We start from the raw sequence: 13,423 nt of genomic DNA on the forward strand, positions 1-13,423 counted from the left end.
TTAAAAGAGTGCTCAATAATTGTTTTTCTCTTTGTACAAGGTTGTAGATATGTCACAGTTTTTATTACAAGATGGAAACATTGTACAGTAACACTTCAATGAAGGCTGCTATATTCATAGGTAATTAGAGACCACAGGCTTCTGAGTCAAAAACTTCATATACATCTAAACACTGTTTCTACCATGTTTTTTTATACTCACAGAAATAAAATAGTTTTTTCTTTTTTCTTTGGAAGGAAACTCAAAGGTGATCGCATAAGGGAAATAATCAATATCACTGTATTATTCAGGTTTTACATTGGTTATTACAAGTTTTGCTCTTATTTTCTTTCCAAGCAGTTTGAAGGTTCAATGTTTACACAGCTGAAATTGAGGGTCAGTCAGGCCCTCATCCGTGTTTGGAAAGAGATGCAAATTCCTTTTAAAAAAACTGGTCCACAAAGGTCATTCTGTGAAAAGCTACAATTTCCCTATCTTCTTAACCTTTAAATAATTAACTGCCTAGATCATTTTTCCACAGGGGGAACACTCAGTAAAGACATGTAATGTGATTTCTTTAAAAAATCTCTATGAGTTTATGTCACTGTCGCTAGGGGAGGAATTTTTCTATCACAAAATAACTTTAAAAGATCAAATCAAAAGTTATAGAAGGTGCCAAGCTCAGAAAAGAATGAATTCTATTTTTCAGAAAGATTTTATTAATAAGGTTATAATAATAATTATATATAATTAATATTAATAATTAATATGATTAATTCTTATTATTATATAATAATTAATAATTTTATTAATAAGCCATACTTCATATCTCATGCCATAGACTTCTAGGAAATATATTACTTCACCTCCAGTATTTTCAGATTTGATTTTTCAATATGTATTAAGAGGTTGGCTTCACATCTGTGTATAAAAAGCAATGTGTATATTTTAATCCCAGGGGTATGTATGGCTGCTGATAAGAAATGAGTTTTTGGACCTCTCATGTGTGTGCCTTTTTTGAAGAAACTTTCACAGATGCTTTTCACGTGACACACAAAGTAACTCCATGAGCTGGACGGCGCGGGTCATACAGCATCCTTCCTTTCTGGAGGAGAACATTTAGGTTGGGTCCAATGTCCAACGCCTAATGCTCTCCCCAAACCTCTTCTATGGGGCTCAGCTTCTTAGCATTTCAGCGAGCCTGAGTTTGTTTTGCTTTGCCTTTGCCCAGGGGGCAGCAGATAATCCTGCTGATGTAGAGTTCAGTGACAAAGCCGCATACAGCGTGACCCTCTTCCCTTGCTCTGAATATTAAAGAGAGGGTTTGAGCAGTAGGTACCACTGGTGAACTGCCCTTTCTAGAAGCTCTTCTCTCTTGCTTCGTCACTTACAGGATTATTTCCTGCTTTAGTCTTTCCCTAAACATGTCTAATCTTAGGTTTGCTGTTGGAGTGGGGAGATCTGGAACATTTCTTTGGTTAGAGTGGACACAAACATTCTAAATGGGCCCTTGCCTTTGCTTTCACTTTCCATTTGCAATATTTTCTGAAGGCCTTCAGATGCCAATCCCCTCCATATCCTTCTGAGACAGGATGACAGTGACCCAAGAGTCACATCACAACTACGTGTGAGTAAACAATGCCCCCAAATGAAACACCTGCCCTAGTCCTGAAAAAGACACCAATTTATAAAACTCTGTGTCTGTAATAATGTTCAGCAAATGACTTTGAATAGGATTACTCAGGAAGCTTTATTCTCTTTATTTTAAAAATCACCACAGGCACTAATGTTTTATACCAACTCATACTTTTATGAGAAAAAGCATTCCAGTGTAATAATCCAAAGGGAGTAAAAGAGAACTTGGAAATTCATTTTTTCCCCTAGTTTTCTCATTCAAAGACTTGGAAGATGAGAAGTGTGTGTGTGTTTTAAGTGGAATTTAAAAGAAAGCCATTGGTGAGTTTCAGAAAATAAGCACTGACAATAGGAATGGACTGAACATGAAGGGATGCAGATAAAAAGGAAGATCGTAGAAAGGCAGTAACTTCAGATAGTAAAAGACGTGGAAGAAGTCAAAATAAAGTTTAGAAAGTGAAGTACAAGAGCAAAAATACTTTCAAAGCAGATTCTTTCACACAGTGCCTATCCTTAAAGACGTCAATCAGGTAGTCAGGCATGACAGTGCAAGGAAAGCAAGTTGGGTGTGTAAGCCACACTGTAAAGGGTCAGGGGGCAAGGCAATCCTGGAAGGCTGCCTGGAGGAGCTGATATTTTGAGTCAAGTTCTTGAAAAATAAACTTTAAAAAAAAATTGGCTAGAAAGTAAGGTGTGACAGAGGTGAGGAGGAGTAAAAAGTACAACTATCCTTAGGTCTGTGTGGGTAGAGCGGGCAAGGGGAGAAGTGGTCTGTGGAAGGAGTCACAGAACTGATTTTGAGAACAAGAGAACGGGGCAGGGATGCATTAACATGTGAACAAGTGATAGGTGTGTTTGTGACTTAGGTGCTGAGGCAGAGGACAATGCCAGTCTCTATTGGAAGAGAGTCACCTCATCCTTGCCAGGAGGAATGGAGGATATTTTGGGTTTTGCTTTTTCTGGTGAAGAAGTTAGAAGGCACTGGGAGGAAGGAGCCTGGGATAGGAACAGGCTGGGGAGAGGGTGAGAAGTGAAAGTCTCAATGATGGAAATATTATTAGAAACTGGAGAAGTCAGAAGAAAAGCGGGCAGATCTAGGTGAAAGAAGAGACTCCTGAAGGCAGAATAAAGCGCCCCGGAGAAAGAAAAGTGGGAGACGCACACTGGGACGAGGTGCAACAGGCAGCACAGACGGAAAGGAGATGACGTCACAGCAGCATGAGAGCCATCACAACACCGGCACACATGCATGGCGAGGCCCTGTGAGGACGACCTCAAGAATAAAGCCACATCTGCAGCGACATGTAAAATATCTGGAAACGTTTAAAAGGAACTGTACAAACAGGCTTTATTGGTAGTGAATTCTAGGATACAAAATGCATTTCTAATGCAACAGTGTGGGTGTCTCTTGTATTAAGAGGATAAAATGGTTTATGTACATGGTTTACTCAACTGATATGTCAGTTCATTCAAATATCAACACCTCTTTATTAAAAACTCATTTTAGATACTATACACAGCAAGCATAAAACTTCATGAAAATAAAAGCATCATTTGGTAGTAAACTCTTCTCACTCTTGTTTTTGAAGGTGAGAAGAAACCTGACCCCCTTTTTTTTTTTTTTAATTACAAATGAGCATATTTTCCTCAGCCTTAGCTACATTTATGGTATAGATCCATTACAAATACACAATAAGACCTCAGGAGTTTTATGGCATTTTACAATGTTTGCATTCTAAATACTGTGTTTTCACTGTCTTTAATTTTTTTCCTACCAAAGGTCTTTTTTTTCCAATCAGAAATTATTTTTAAAAAATTCTCCCAAAGTTAATTTATTTTACAGGTTACCTAAACACATAAAAAAAAAAACCCCCACTGTGCCAAATATAACGGTTGAGTGATATTATATGTGGTCTCATGCCTTTAAAAAAACATGTACATACACAAAACCTGTAGTGGACCTCTCCAGGAACAGAGAACAAGCACGCTGTTTAGGTTCAGTTGTCAGAACCACGAGGATGATTTGCACAGTGTCCCCTGATAGCAGGGACCTGCTCTTTTGTTTTTTTTTTTTTTTTGCTCTACTTGTAATTTAACCAAAGCACATAGGGGTACTGTCCCCTCTACCTAGAAGTGTGAATAGATCAATTAAGTGTGGTCCATGATATCTTTGATAAAATGAATAATTCTTACTCTGCAGAATGAGCTGGGAATGAGATGATGGGATAGAGAAGGAACACATTCTCGAATGCGGAGAAGCCTATTACTCAATAGGCTACAGTGTCTGCTGTAGGTCAGGCACGATGCCTAGCAGTGAGCTGGGTGACAGACAATACAAGGAGCAATGAATGACTGAGCATAAGGGTCCTGTTACCCTGCTGATGGATTTGGACTTCATGCTGGAGGCAGGAATAAGCAGCTGAAAGTTTTAAGGGTTTAAAACCAGATGTATGTTTCAAAAACGTGAATTGGCAGCAATGTGGAACAGGAACTGATGGGAGAGGCAGGGAGAGAAGTCAGGAGGCAAGTGCCACAGTCCAGGGAAGATAGGCTGAAGGACTGGCCCAGGGCAGTGGTAGCAGAGGAGCAGAGAGATTTGAAGGATACTGTTGAGGTAGAGATAGCAGAATGTTATGATGGCTTGGATGGATGGAGAGAAAAATGAAGTATGACTTCAGGATCTACAGTATGCATGTTTGGCAATTAATGAGTGTACACAGGGAGAGTAACAGGTTGGAGAGGGAATGGTAATTAATTTGCTTTTGGATAATTTTAGGCAGAGATGCTTCCAAGACACCCTGGGAGGAAGGTCCAGTAATAGGCAGCTGGAAATAGGAGTGTGGCACTCAAGAGAGAGGTGGAGAGGCATAGATATTCACTTGGTCATCCACACCAAGTAAGTAATACTCCAAGTAAGTTGACTTGGAGAAGAGGATAAAATATCCCAGGAGAAGAATACAGAGTAAAAAAGAGGGCTAACCATGCAACTCTCTGGGACGTTATTATTTAAGGAATGGCGAAAGAGTCAAGAATGAGACAGAAAAAGACCAGTGCAAGAGGTAGGAGGACACAGGGAAGAGTAATGTCCTGAAATCAATAAAAAGGAAAGGGGGAGGGAAGACGAGAAACTACTGTCACAAGAGGAAAGAGTTTCACCCAGATGAAGGGTCTGAGGGCCCGATCTCAGTGCCTTGAGGATCAACTGGGAGACAGTTCAGTGGAGGTAGGGATGCCCCTTCAAAGAATCTGGAGGTCAACATGGTCACAGAGATTATCCCTGGACGGTATAACACAGCAGGCGATTTTCTTTTTTGATATATTTTTGTATTTGGCAATTTTCTAAGAATATGCATTGTTTCAATAACGAGAACAAAACAAAGAAATAAAGTGAAAAGGAAGCCAATTTTTAAAAGAATGTGCTATCATGGGGTCCTCAGCCTTGAGAAGTAGAATTAAGGGGAAAGACCCTGGAGTCGGGTTCCTGGGCCAATTCTGCCAGTTGTTAGCAATATGGTCCTGCGTATAACATTTAGAACTTCTCTCTGGGCCTCGGCTTCCTTACCTGGAAATAAAGTTGCTGGGCTGGAAAAACACTAGGGTGCTTTCTAGACGTAGAAGTCTAGGACTTAGCTTGCGATGTGAGAATAAGCTCTCAAATATATTAGAGAAAACTGATATTTAAGGAAACCCTATCATGAACTGTGTAAAGAACAATTATTTTATAATACAAATAATCTTTAATTTCTGATCTTGTTTATTTATGGATCTTTAATTTCTGATCCTGTTTATTTGCTTGTCTTAAAGTGAAGAACAATTATTACACAATGCAAATAATCAGCCTGATTCACATGTTTTATAATTTCTCATCTTGTTTACTTTGTTTTCTTAAAGCAAGGCACACCTGCATTAATTATAATATATATCTTTGTGTTCCTTTCATTATACCTTCTGTTTTAAAAATAAAATTCAGTTCCCACCACAGAGTCTCCTCTGTGCACCAATCAAGACAGAGAACAGCATTTTGTGTGTAAGGCTTGAAGGCTGCAGTTGTCAACACTAAATATTTACTGCTTCCCTTAGAGTGCCCAAGGACATAAAGTTTTTATTGAGTAATTATCACAGGCACTGAGGAAATAAAAGCATCAGGCTATATTTCATAGCCATACCCTCTTACAGGTGATGAGTGGTCTGATATGGACATTTTTTAGTTATTTCTGTTTCAGGTGCTTTTACACAATGTATAGCAATGTAAATTAGTGGCCAAAGGCCCAGGCAATGAAAACATTAGACCAGACCTAAAAAATTAGGTGGGAGCCAAGAAGTATTTTAGAAATAAAAATCCTAGGACATTAAAGTTCAAAAGTACCTTCAAGGTCATGGTATAGATCCATTACAAATACACAATATTTTCAAAATAAAAATCCTAGGACATTAAAGTTCAAAAGTACCTTCAAGGTCACCTGGGACAATGTCATGCTGGAAGTAGGAGCCCTTCTGCCAGCCAGTGAGTATCTCACCTGTTATCGGACACCTCTAAGGAAACACCCACGATTTCATGAGACAGTTATCTGCTGACTCTCTCAAGCTATTGGAAAGTTCTTCTGCATACTGATCTGAAATCTGCCTTGCTGACATCCAGCCCCGGTTCCGTCCTCAGTGAGATACCACTTCAGATGAGGATGGTACTGCTCCTTGTTGCAATGTCTGTTGCCCTGGGGAAATTTTAAAGCTGAGGAAAAATATTACAGCCTAGAGAGCAAATGTATCTTTCTTTTCCTAATTACCTTCCAGGAGGGATGAGATCTAAGCTGTTAGTCTATCATGTATATAATGAAATTAATTTGAATCCTATCTTGATAAAAACTTTAACTTAAATTTGGTACAAAATGTTTTGTTCTGTATAACAGCAGATTCTTTGACTGGAGTATGATACAAACTTTTAACTAGCCTCCACTTAACCACCTTGTTAGATGAACTAATGTTCTCCTGTCCTCTGAAAAACATCCTGGCTAATGCCCACAAGCAGGTGGAAGGCTCACAGCCAGCTGGCTGTTCTCAGGTGGGTCAGCGTACTTCTGTACTGACGTGTTGAGCGGTATGCCAACCGAGACTCAGCTATGTTCATTCTCAAACACTGTGCCAATGTATTGATTATTGTAATTACATAATTAAATAGTATATAAACCAATCAAATATGAATGAGTAGAAGAGTTGTTTCTAGAACAAGTTAAACCTTTAGAAAGACTAAGGTTAAAAGGTTAAAAAAAGTAAAAAAGAAAAAAGGTTATCAAACTAGGAATGGATAAGACAACTGCAGAAAATTGAAAAAAAAATATGAAAACCTAAAGTGACTTTGCACTTATTTACTCAGCAAAGGCCTTTAAATTCTTACTCCCTTTAAAGTGGGCGGTGCAGATAATGCATAATAGATGTGGTTTATGCAAGACAAGCCCATACAGAATGCAAATGGATTTCTACTCGACAGACCTCGGCTCTTCTTCGGAGACTGGGGAATAAATGTACATTACGTGCTTTAAGTTAAAACTTAAATATTTAAAAGATGTATTATCTTTTTTTATGATTTCCAGTTGTAATCACCTTTTTCAAACAAATGAGCTATGATGAAGTCTGATGAAGTCAGGGAGGGAAACTCCTGCTGCAGTTTATAGCTGATCTATCTCTCAGGATAGAGAATTGCTAAAATGAAGATGTTATCATAGACCATCTTAAGACTCCATACAATCAGTTCGAATTTGCCAAGAACCCTACAAATTGAGGTATGGTAGAAGTCAGAATTGCCAGGAACTATACAAATTAATAAGCTTATCCAGTTACTAAGGCAGATTATACTGACATGGACCAATAAAACAACTGAGTATGTACAATATTTGGCAGAAGCCAGAGAACTATGGGGAAAATAAGCAAGAAACTATTAAAGGATCAGATATAATGTTAAGTGGAAAGAGAAACTATGTATTCACTGGCAGACAGGCTTTACGAAGCTGAATATTCAAAATGCTGGTCTTTGCAAAAGCAGGAGAGTACTTAGTGAACTCTGACTGGAAGAACTTTCCAGAAAGAGTCAATGAGAGAGCAAGGAGATAAAGAGAGCAAAAAGGTAAAGCAGGTGTTAAGGACTTGGTTACAGAAGAACTTAAAAAATAGGAGACGAGGAACAAGGCTTACAAAAAGAGTCGCTGTAAAGTTTTAAGAAGTAGTTTACAGTGAGCTAATCCAGTTCATCAAAACTGGTTCAGATGGGCTCATGATCCTATTAAAGCATTATTAATCTCTAAAAAAGACATGAGCAAACTTTAGGATCCCAGACATGTACCTTAATTGAAGCTATGTGAACTGAACAAACCACTTCTTGACATTACTAAAACATTCCAGCAAAACTGTACTCATAGTTTAAAAAACCCACCATCTCAGAAGAGATCACAAAAGGAAGAGAAATAGATAACCCTTATGTGTTTGGATTTTAATAGTTCATTTTAATACTTCATATAGTACTTAGTTATTAACAAATGGCTTTTACGTATATAATTTTTAAAAAAGCATAAAACTCTGTGCGGTAAATATAACCTTTCTTTTATAGGTGAGAAAATTGAAACTCATAGATGTTGAATGATATGCTCAAGCTTACATAGCCACAAAACAGCAGACCAGAACCCTGGTCATTCCAGTTTAAAGCATTAGAAAAAGTTTGGAAAATAAAGGAAAAACCTAAAATTTCCATTAATTCTAATAATTATCTTTTTACGTCTTCCTTCCTTCCCTCCCTCCACAGATAGTGATCACTGGAGTATCTTTTTTTTCACTTGACATTGTACAACATGCATCTATCATGACTACCTAACCTTCATATAGATGACTTAATGACTATACAATATTATATGTGAATTATTCCAGTCAAAATAATACTATGGGGAAGGTGCTACTCTATAGAACCAAAGACAAATAAGAAAAAGGCAGTTACTTCACCAGTCCTGTTATTGACCAGCCAGGTTTTTGATTTTTGGTGTGTTTTTTTCCATTACAAGTAGAGCTAAAATGAAAAGTCTTTTCTTTATGGCTCATGAGTTGCAGGGGTGGTCACTGAAGGAAGAGCAACCCTTCCCTCCAGAAACACTCTCTTTCCCGTCATAGTGTTTTTGAATTACTGCCCGTACATTTAATTCTGCACCCATCACCTTTCTATATTTAATCATTGAGAAGAAAATGTGTGTGGATGAAAATATTGTTATATTTTATTCCCTATTGCTTGCAAAGATAATTATCTCACACAGAACAGGTGTACCCTATTGAGGAAGAGCGAAAGCTTTCTTAGAAGCATAGATAAAATCAACCGGGATTGAGCAAGATAGTAACACAGTCTATGTTCCATTTTATTTGGGTCTCAAAGGACCATTTAGTCTCCTGCTTCCCTCAAAATACAACCATGCTTTAGCCACATGGCATAAACTAAACCGGTGATCTGGAAGTCGATGATTTATCTGGAAAAGCATCAGCTCTCCACTTCAATATGTGCCATGATGACACAGCCTCAATCAAATTTTAAACAAACACAATCACAGCCACTCTCTAGGCCAAATTCTGGGGGGAAAAAAACCCAAAACACACCTTAAGAATTCCAAGTGGAAGGAAGTCTTTGTAGATCCTGAGGGGCCTTTATGTTGCTTTCAATTTAGAGAAGTGTCAAAAAACGTTTCTCCAAGGGCCAAGAAAGAAGCAGTTATGCAACTTAATGAGATGTTGCCATATTAAAGCCTGGGCTGACGGCTCTGAGTTTTAGGCAATTCCCAGCCAATGTGCTCATCATTTTGGATCCTTCACCCTACCCATGGTGTCTCCGGGTTGGAAAGCACATTAGAGGCTATGTAGCTCCAACAGTCGTCACCCACATCCTAACTCCACTGATAAGGCAGGCTCGGAAAGAGCATGGAAGCTTCCAGAAACAGCATGGCGCCAAAATATTTGGTTATTTCTTCCTCACTCCCAGAGTGTTCGGCCCAAACCTGTGTAGGTACAGGTCCCTGAGAGAAGCCCTCCGTCCCGACACAGTGTCACTTACCTGCCGAGGCCCGGGAGCGGCACTGCCCAGTCATCGGGCTGTACTCCTGGTTTTCATCAACGCACACACACAGGAAGGACCCTTCTACATTTTCACAGAAGGCTTCACCACACACGCCACTGAGCAGCTCACATTCGTTCACATCTGGAAAAGGGAGCACAGATCAAGTCAGACGTGTTCCTCACTCCTGACAGCTCTTTGTTTTACCAGCTGTGCCAAGACTAGTGGTGTCTGCTGGAAACAAGGTGACCCCCTGGGAGCAATCAAACCCTTCAGCTATTTGGGGGAAGGGGCTCCCAGAGGCAGGGCTGAAAGCTTTGGTTTGTGTGAAAGGACCGTGAAAACACAAAGCAAAGTTTCCAAACTCTGATCCTGGCTTTAAGGAACAACTCAGAATTGTACTGCAAGCATCGTATGTACACTTTGTTTAATTTTCTCTTCCCTGACTTTTTGACATAATGAGGTCTTAAATAATACGACACTTCTCTCTCAGTTCTTAATTCAAGGAAAATTAGCAGCACTGGCACTTCAGAAACTGCAGAATTCTTTAAGTGCATTTTTAGAAATTGTTTTAAATCTACTCAAATGTCTAAAACTATAGTTTCCTAGCAGCCAAAATGTCCATAACTTAACAACCAGAATTCAGGTTGTGTATCCCTTTGAGAAATGAAGGAACAACCCCTGTAAGTAGCCACTGGGCTACATTAATCATTCATGGGAAACAAACTGGTCCAGTAACTCCTCAGTGATTTCACGATGCCTTTAAAAATTCTGTTGGTGTTCCACAGTGTAATTTCTATTTTGCCAGATATTTTTCTTTTGTACTTAAATATACTTAATTAAAACACTAAAAACTCACAGATAAGTCCATTTTATTTAAGTACATAGCCATAAAGAAAGGCTAATTTTATGTTTGCCCTTGCCCAATACTACTTTTTACCCATTCTCCTCTGAAGAAATTTTATTAATGAGTGTCCAGTTAAACAAAGTACCTGACTTGGCATCTGAAATGCTCATGTATTTTATGCATTAAACATGATTAAACATGTACAAACATCAGTTTTCATGAGCACACTCTGAGATGGTTTATACAAAGTTAAAAATTTGAGCAATTATCCAAATCATTCAGGAAAAAAAATACTATTTTCACCTGCTATTCCCAGTTAATTGGACAAAAAGTTTATGTCTCTTGACTTATTTGGATAATTACCTCGGTTTTCCATTTCACTTTGTATATAAACAGATATAAATCCAATGAGCTGAGTTTTGCTTATGTAAAGATATTATGACAAAGTAAAGCAGACAGTTGGTATATTTAATCAACCTGGACAGTCATAATTTAGACCAGAAAAATTGACTTTAGAAATTTGCCAGTTTGCATTTATCAATTTTAGGTAACTGTCAAATGGAATTTTCTACTTTCTAACTTGTAATATTTCCAAGGCTATTGAAATCTCTCCTACCAGACTGTACATTCAATCAAAAAATATTTTATAGTTTACTTCTATGGGTCAGACTGGGGAGACAATAATGAGTCAGGCAGGCCCAACGCCTGCCTTCAGGGAGCTTCCTGTCAAGTCAGGGAAATTAATCAGATAATCATACAGGCCAGGAGAAGTGCTAGGAATGAAAAGTACAGAGCACGATGACAGCATGGAACAGTGGACCTTAAGTGCAGGGGTGGTTTAGGGAAGTGATATAGGAGCCAAGCTCTACCTGAAGGATGCGTAGATAAGAAGGGTGGGCAGCCAGGGTCCAAGCAGAGGGAAAAGTGTGGCCAAAGGCTGGTCCCAGAGGGCTGATTCATCTCTTAAACTCTACAGAACACCCAGAGTGGTGAGGTACATATAAGAGGTGTTCAGTTAATATTTTTCAAAGAGAGAAGAAACAGACAAATATAACGATATTTGTTGGGTTCATTAACATAATAAATATTCCTTCTATTAGGGTGGTATTTTATGGGTCAAAATGAAGCATCAACATGGGTTCGGTGTGCTCCTCTGACTGGTTAGAAATCAACATTAACCAGGAGCCCAGGAGCTATGTGGTGTCAGTGGTTTGACATCTGATACCTCATTAGGTAACAGTTAACATTTACTGAGCACCTACAACAGGCCAAACATTAGGCCCAGCAAGGAGAGAGAGACACACAAAATTCTCAATCACACGGAGCGTATTGCCTTGGAAAAGGCAGCTGCAGGCAGTACATACATGATTAAATTATTGCAACAAAGGTTGTAAGTACTATAATAGAATTTGTTCAAGGTTTTCCAGAAGCAGGAGGAGGGATCACAGCTCAGTTGGAGTGAGAAGTGGAGCAGGGATGATATCTGGGAGGAGATGACATCTAACTTCCAGCTTTAGGAACGCGTGGGATGGATCTAGGCTCAGGGAAGGGGAGGCCAGGAGGATATTCCCAGCAGAAGGAGCAAACAACAGCCTAATAACTTCCCAGTTACGTGAACAACCATAAGCAGTTTTATGCTGCAGGAACGTAAATGGGGAAGAAGCAGGTGGTGAGGCTGAGAAGGTTAAGTGGGGGCCAGACCACATAACCTATTAAGTCAAAATATTTAGTGAATAGCAGATGGTTTTTACCACTTGTATTTTAGTGCAAAGGAGACTACAGCAGGAATTGGAACAAGTGTTAATGACAGTGTTAGCTTAAAGGTGGTTACTATTCAAGTGCTTTTATTGTTCAATTTCTAGATTTTGTTTTTCCAGTTTAATCTGGATGGGGAATGAACTGGTGCTTTAATTGCAAATTTCCAAACTAAAAAGTTACTGACTCCTCGACAAGTGTCATCTGCCACGTAACGACCACAGGTTTCCTCCTTAATTAAGAATAAAGAAAAAGCCTTGTTATCGGTGAAGTTACGAAATGAATACCCTCCTTCCCATTTAACTGCTCTAATTGCATATGTTTCATAATGAATTTCACTTAAAGAAATCATGGCTGATGAGAACATGAACTATAAAGTATCTTCTTTTATGTGAGCATGTGCTGGACCATATTCTAGGACATCTGATGATATTCAAGATTCCTTCCAGCTCCGACAATCCCAGAACAGATTGAAGAAATATGCTTGCACAATCCAAAGCATCATTTTACGGGTGTCATTCCTGGAAACAGAAACTCTTGCCAACACTTTTCCTTAAATGCACTTGCCTAAGGGAGGTGCATTTTGAAGACAGACAAGCTCCACCACACACCAGACTCTATTTCCTGTGCAGGAGGGACTGAAGCGTTCCGCATACCCAGCTAAGAGTTTAAACAGATGCTCTTTTTAATATACATTTAAACCCAAAGTTATGCTTCTCTATTTCTGAATGTCCCTAACCATTTCAGAAGCCACAGGATCTTTTTGCACATCTCCAAACCGGACGACAAGATCAAATTATGATGCAATTCTGCCCAATTGTCTTGCTTCCATCTCTCCTGTGGTTGATGACTTTGATTTCTTTTCGATAGAGAGATATGAAACATGTCGGGAGAAAAAAATCTAAAAACTCACCCACACACCCTTGCCCATCCTGTGGGGCCTGAAAGCCCTGATAACAGAGGCAGCGGAAGGAGCCAGCTGTATTGTCACAAAACCCGTGACTGTCACAAACAGTGTTGTTTACACATTCATCAATATCTGCAAAAAAGACATTGACCATGAGACACAAAACATAGACAGACAAACACCAGCTATTAATGGATAGACAGAGGTGCTCAACACACCCCGATTA

At 39.0% G+C, this 13,423-nt stretch overlaps 1 protein-coding gene across 8 annotated transcripts in view; it reads right to left on the bottom strand.

Moving 5' to 3' along the window:
* LTBP1 (latent transforming growth factor beta binding protein 1) overlaps nt 1–13,423 on the bottom strand; it is a 427,484-nt gene that overhangs the window by 40,006 nt on the left and 374,055 nt on the right. For all 8 annotated transcript variants that reach the window (XM_059943619.1, XM_059943615.1, XM_059943620.1 and 5 more), the window contains 2 exons: nt 13,204–13,329; nt 9,689–9,832 (listed from right to left, as the gene is read on the bottom strand). In XM_059943619.1, coding sequence (XP_059799602.1) covers nt 9,689–9,832; nt 13,204–13,329 — 270 coding nt within the window. The remainder of the gene's footprint in view (nt 1–9,688; nt 9,833–13,203; nt 13,330–13,423) is intronic.

The sequence above is a fragment of the Balaenoptera ricei genome, chromosome 13, assembly GCF_028023285.1.
Source record: "Balaenoptera ricei isolate mBalRic1 chromosome 13, mBalRic1.hap2, whole genome shotgun sequence".
Lineage (NCBI taxonomy): Eukaryota > Metazoa > Chordata > Mammalia > Artiodactyla > Balaenopteridae > Balaenoptera > Balaenoptera ricei.